At 39.0% G+C, this 6,480-nt stretch overlaps 1 protein-coding gene across 5 annotated transcripts in view; it reads left to right on the top strand.

Annotated features, from left to right (window-relative positions):
- The window catches only part of Slc25a12 (solute carrier family 25 member 12), a 97,478-nt gene that overhangs the window by 39,020 nt on the left and 51,978 nt on the right, over window positions 1–6,480 (top strand). For 4 of the 5 annotated variants that reach the window (XM_029557268.1, XM_008855256.3, XM_008855257.3 and 1 more), the window contains one exon: window positions 3,605–3,720. In XM_029557268.1, coding sequence (XP_029413128.1) covers window positions 3,605–3,720 — 116 coding nt within the window. Of the gene's footprint in view, window positions 1–3,604; window positions 3,741–6,480 lie in introns of those variants that run through there. The other variant, XM_017794911.2, reaches the window with a different exon arrangement.

The raw sequence follows: 6,480 nt of genomic DNA, 5'->3' as shown, positions 1-6,480 counted from the left end.
CACACACACACACACACACACACGCACGCACGCACGCACGCACGCACACACCCACACTCACACCCACACAGTTAATAAATGGTGGTGGCTATAGATTTTTTTTTCATATATCTTATAGATTTCTCAAAACAAGTTTGACAGTTAAATGTTAAAAGTATTGCAACCCCAGTGGTTGAACTTGCACTGAGGGATGTCTGGGTACACTAATTTGACTCCTTAGGGCTTAACATATATGGCAGAATTTGTGAAATCCTGTAATGGGTGACAGATGGGGGAGGGGGTATAAAGATGATTAAGACATTTTGTATGAAATGTACAAAATTCAATTAAAAATATATTTAAAAAGTTTTACATATAAGGAAACTCAGAGGCTAAGGAATTTGTCCAGGGCTAGTGATTTACATCTTCAGTCCTTAATACTAGCCCCTGGTTACTTTTAAGTCACGTTATCCTTAATATGCTTTCTCAAAACCCAGTACTATGGATTTGGGAATCAGCCAGGTTTGGTGGTCCATGCCTGTAATCCCAGCACTCAATAGCTGGAGGCAGGAGGGTTAGGATTGCAATTTTCTTTTCTAGGACACATTTGGCATTGCAAAAAGATACTTTTAGTTATCACACTGAGAGATGCTACTGGTGTCACCTGGGAAGAAGCCTGGGATACTAGTAAATATGCTGCAGTGCATACAGAGCTTGAGGCCAGCCTGGATTACATGAGACCTTTTCTTTAAAAAAGAAAAAAATGAATAGCAGAAATGTAGCATGGAATGTCTGTGACAAATTTACCATGGGTCCTGACTGAGTTGAGTGCGTGCTCCACGAGGTTATTAAAAGTAATTTTCCTGTCATTTTGGCTACTCGTTAATTTCTCAACTCACAAAGTATGTATCTTAGGATTTAATTATCAAGATAATTATTAAAGGACTGGAGAGATGGCTCCACAGTTAAGAGTATTGCTCTTGCAGAGGACCTGGGCTTGGTTCGCAGCACCCATGTGGCAGCTAACAACCATCTGTAACTCCAGTTCCAGGGGATCTGACACTCTCTTCTGATCTCTGCGGGCATTGCACAACATGGATGTGCTTATATACATGCAGGCAATACACTCAAAATAAAATAATAAATAAAATATTTAAAAAGATAATTATTAAATCTATTTCATTAAAACTTCTATCCCTTGGCTTGTTTTTTAAAAATTTATTTGTTATTTTATGTGTATGAGTATATTGCCTGCATGTATGTAAGTGCACCCACGTAATGCAATGTGGAGGTCAGAAGAGGGCACTGGATACCCTGGGACTGGAGTTACAGACAGTTATTAGCTACCATGTGAGTGTTGGGAACCAAACCTGGGTCCTTTGCAAGAGCAGCCAGTGCTCTTAACTGCTGAGCCACCTTTCTAGCCCCCCTTTGGCTTATTTTTCAGAAACTCCAGATGAAATCATTCATGTAAAAATACTTCGGTTTGTATTTTAAAAGACTTTTCTTTCTCTATTTTGAGATAAGGTCTCATGTAGCCCAGGCTGGCCTTGAATTTGCTATGTAGTCAAGGTTGGCCTTAAACTCTTGGTTTTTCTACTTCATGTTCCCAGTTCTGGGGTTCCAGGAATGTGTCATCACACCTAGTCTGGCTTTTTTTTTTTTTTTTTTTTTAACACTGAGACAGGGTCTCACTGTATAGTCCCAGCTATCCTGGAACTTGCTCTGTAGACCAGGCTGATCTCAAACTCACAGAGATCTGCCTGCCTCTGCCTCCTGAATGCTGGGATTAAAGGCATGTGCCACCATACCTGTTTTTGTTTTGTTTGTTTTAAAGAGGTCTCACCATGTACCCAAGGCTGGCCTTGAACTCATAATTCTTCATCTTCTCAAGTGCTGGGATTCCTGACATGTGCTACCATGCTCAGATCCCCACTATGTCTTGTAAATTTTTATTTTCTTGGCCCTCTAGGCTGCATCACTGTAGTATTGGTTAACATGTTCCTTTATTACATATTCTCTACATTGGTGATTGGTTTTAAATCATTGCTTCTCAATGGGGGCAGTTTTGTTTTCCAGAACACATTTGACATTGTCCAAAAACATTTTTGACTATCACAACTGAGAGATCCTATTGACATCTTCTGGGCAGAAGCCAGGGATGTCGGTAAATATCCTGCAATACATGGAAGACCCCAACAACAAAAGATTTATCCAGATAAAAATCTCAGCAGTGCTGGAATTGAGAGACTCTTGATCTAATTCAGGTTTATTTTTGGCCTACTTCTCTCTGTGATGTTTGGAGTTATTGATTAATGCTCATGTTCATTAATTTTTTTCAAGTGCTTAAAAATGAACTATTCCTTCCCTTCAATACATGTTATCTACCCTCTGTTTTCTAGTTACCTCAAGCTATAGGCATCTAGAAACAACATATTAGTGTCTGGTACTGGCTACTCTACTTTGAAGAGCCTATTCCACACTTGGATGTGTCTTACTTTCTGTGACTTCTTGAGAAACGCACACCCATGTTCTTACTTACATGTGTTTTACTTTTTTCTGAGTATCTTTTTTTTTATAAAATTTTTTGATTTATTTTTTATTTTATGTGTACAACTGTTTTGCACATATGTACCTGTGTTGTGCAATGTCTGAGGAGGTCAGAAGAGGGCCTTGGATATCCTGGACCTGGAGTTCTGAACGGTTGTTAACTTCCATGTGGGCGCTGGGAATTGAACCCCAGTCCTCTGCAAGAGCAGCCAAAGCTTTTAACTGCTGAGCCATCTCTCCAGCCCCACCTCTCTTTCTCTTAACCCTTACACTTAAGCATATGTTAAAATATCTTTATTATGAGCTGCAGAGATGACTCAGTGGTTAAAGAACATTTGCTGTTCTTTCAGAGGATTCAGGGTCAGTTCCCTGCACCCACATGGCAGCTAATAATCATCTGTAAGTCCAATTCAAGGGGACTCTGATGCCCTCTTCTGGCCTCTGTGGGCATTGCATGCATGTGGTGCACTTACATGCAGGCAGAATAGTCATAAACGTAAAATTAAAAAATGATAAAATCTTTATTAATCCCCAACTCTTTTTCATAAAACAGTCCAGCATTCTCCTGTTCTCTACTAGCCAGTTGATTTTTAAAATTTTTATTTTGTATATATGAGTGTTACACCTGCATGTTTGTAAGTGCACCTGTGTTGTGCAGCATCTGCAGGAGCTGGAAGAGGTTATTGGATCCCCTGGAACTGGAGTATAGACAGTTGTTAGCTGCCATGTGGGTGCTGGGAATTGAATCTGGGTTTTCTATAAGAATAGCTAGTGTTCTTAACTGCTGAACTGTCTCTCCAGCCTTCCCCCCCATTTAAAAATTTTAAAGAAATTTCTACTAGCTAGTTAACTTTTTAAAAGATTTATTTTTGTGAGTATGTGCATGTGTGTATATACATGTATGAATATATATGTACATGTGTGTGAAGCAAGAAGTAGGTGTCAGATTTCCTGGAGCTGGAGTTACAGACTATTGATGGTGCTAGGGATTGAACAAAGGTCTGCTAGAGCACTACATACTTTTAACCACTGAGACATCTCTGCAGCCCCAGTAACATTTTATATTTTGTTCCAGGTTGATCTCCTATCAAGAGTTTTTGGCATTTGAATCTGTTTTATGTGCTCCAGATTCCATGTTCATAGTGGCTTTCCAATTGTTTGACAAGAGTGGAAATGGAGAGGTGACATTTGGTAAGGGAACAGAAAAGAGTGTAAGTGATAATAAGCTTGTAATGCTGGTCTAGTCATTAAATCCCAAATGTAATAACTGAATGTACATTGCTGCTTATTTGAGACCTAGTCAGTGACTGAAGAATTAATTTCCTGAAAGGATTTATACTATAAAAGTGGCTTAATTTTTTCAGACTATTAGACTATGGCAAAAGATGAAGGAATTTAGGGATGCTGTTGTTTCAGCTCATTACGTTGTTGATACTTTGACATTCCAAAGAGTCAGATGAGATTTACTTGTTCTGGGCCAGCCTGGGCAAAATTTTTCACACAATAAAACTATGAACAACATGGAGCAATCTTCTCATTCTTGAAAGATCTTTTTTTTTTGATCGAGAGTTCAGAGTTTCTTTATAGCATCTTGGGAAAATTGCTAGTATGCCATTATATCATGTACATGGGGACTGAAGGATGGCGATAAGACAAGATTAGTGTTTTCCACAGTCTCTCCCCATTTTAGATTTTTGGTTTTAGGAAACAAGCCTAGATAATTAAAACTGTCATCTGAGGTGCATATAGAAATTGTCCTTTGGTAGGTATAAAGTAGGATTTTTTTGTTGTAGCTATGAATTTTTTTGGGGGGTTATTTTTGAGACAGGGTCTCCCTGTAGTCCACCAGGTTGGCCTTGATCTCACAGAGATCTGCCTACCTCTGCCCCCCAAGTGCTGGAATTAAAGGTGTGCACCATTACACCTGGATATGCATTAATTTTTAAAGCTGCTCATGCATAGAAATTAGTTCATGCTTTGTGAAAGAACAGAACATTCGTTCCTTCAGCAAGTTTTTTAATGGAAACAATGTAGTGCTTTCATGGATCTTGAGACCCCCTCCACCTTCTTTTTACTTTTAATAATTGAAACTTTAAAAAAAATTATAGTTTTTAAAAACAACTTAGCTGTTCAGTTTGATGGTGTTCAGTGTGTTCAATTGCTATGAAACAGCTCTCCAGAACTTTTCCATTTTGCAAAACCGAACCTGACCTTTTATGGTATGAATGACCACAAATATTTATAGAGAAACCCTTGAAAATCAGGCTTTCCCCAATTTACAGCACTAAGTGTTTATTCACTGTGATGTTTGAGTTATAAAACAGATGTCCTTTACTTAAACTTGAAGGAAACAGTGTTTCCATAGCCCAAGAACATAGAAGTGCGTCAGAAGGACCAGTGGCGCCTGCCTGTGACGTTTGTGGACACGTTGTCTAGTTTGGCATTATTTCTTTCCTCTGCCCATTGGCCAATGTCTTCTGTGAAGAACTTTTCCTTAAAAAAATACTGTGCAGCAGGAGTTGGAGAGATGACTTTGCACTTAAAAGAACTGGCCACATAACCGGGAGTGATGGCACACACCCTTAATCCCAGCACTTGGGAGGCAGAGACAGGCAGATCTCTGTGAGTTCGAGGCCAGCCTCTCCATAGTGAATCTAGGCCACCTGCGGCTACAGGGAGACCCTGTCTCAAAAAGACCAAAAAAAAAAAAAAAAAAAAACAAACAAACAAACAAAAAAAACAAACAAAAACAAAACTGGCCACTCTTACAGAGGATCCAATTTAGGTTCCCAGTACCCACATGGTGGCTGCTAACCATCCCTAAGTCCAGTTCCAGGTTATCCAATGCCCCATTCTGACCTCTACGGTAATTGTACCCACAGGTACACTTACATACATGCAGGTAAAACACTCATACACATAAATTAAAAATAAATTAATTAAAAACAATACTGTGCAGAGCTTGGTATATCCCTGCTTCTATCTCTGCATTCTCCTGGCTTTGGAGCAAGCTCTGACCATTTTGCCTCTTGAAGAATGTTGACTTTCCTCATAAACACCTAGAGTCTATAGGAAAAACACAAAGCCTCTATCATCTGGTTAATCAGCATTAACCCTGCATGATTAACGGTGCTGGTTTTTCTGTTTTCAGTAGGATCACACATGCACACACATCTCACTTCTAATGTGGTGCAGAAATGTTGGCAAAATTAGATACACATGTCTGAATTAGTGAGTGTCCCTGTGCTTATATCATGTGCACATTAACAATTAGAGATAGATGGCTCAGTGGTTAAGAACGCTAGCTGCTTTGCAAAGGACCCAGGTTTGGTTCCCAGCATCCATATGGTGGCTAACAACTACCTATAACTCCAGTTCCAGGGGCTCTGACTCCCTCTTCTGACCTCTGCAGGCATTTCATGACATGGGTGCACTCATACACATGCAGGCAATACATTTATACACATAAAAAATATTTTAAAAATTGGATTTCTCAAAATCAAATTCCAATTTATTTTATCCCTTGCCTTAGTTTTGTACCTCTTCCATTTTCGTGCCTTCCCCAGCTTGTATTTTAAAGAGCCACTCAAGTCATTTGGTCCAACAGACAATCAACAGACTCCTGCCATTGTTAATTAGGAGACCAAAATAAGCATAGGAAACAGCTGAGCTCCTGACGTACCCCTTCATGAATAAAAAGCTTGTGCTCGTTTGATCCTAACTTTATTATTTTATGGTTCTTTTGTTTTTCTCTTAGATTATGATTTATGAATTAGGATTTTAAGGACTATAGTTAGGATGAAAACCATCCGTTTGAGTTTTTAATGACATCTTACATAAACTGAAAGACATGTGAACCCTCCAGAGTCTTGTTTTTATTTTTCTTTCCATAATCTACAGATAAGATTATCATGGAATAACAAAAAAAAATTTCCTGGAGTCCTTGGCCAG

Source organism: Nannospalax galili, unplaced genomic scaffold, assembly GCF_000622305.1.
Source record: "Nannospalax galili isolate Female #2095 unplaced genomic scaffold, S.galili_v1.0 scaffold346, whole genome shotgun sequence".
In the NCBI taxonomy this organism is placed as follows: domain Eukaryota; kingdom Metazoa; phylum Chordata; class Mammalia; order Rodentia; family Spalacidae; genus Nannospalax; species Nannospalax galili.
This window is presented reverse-complemented; position numbering and strand designations above follow the sequence as displayed.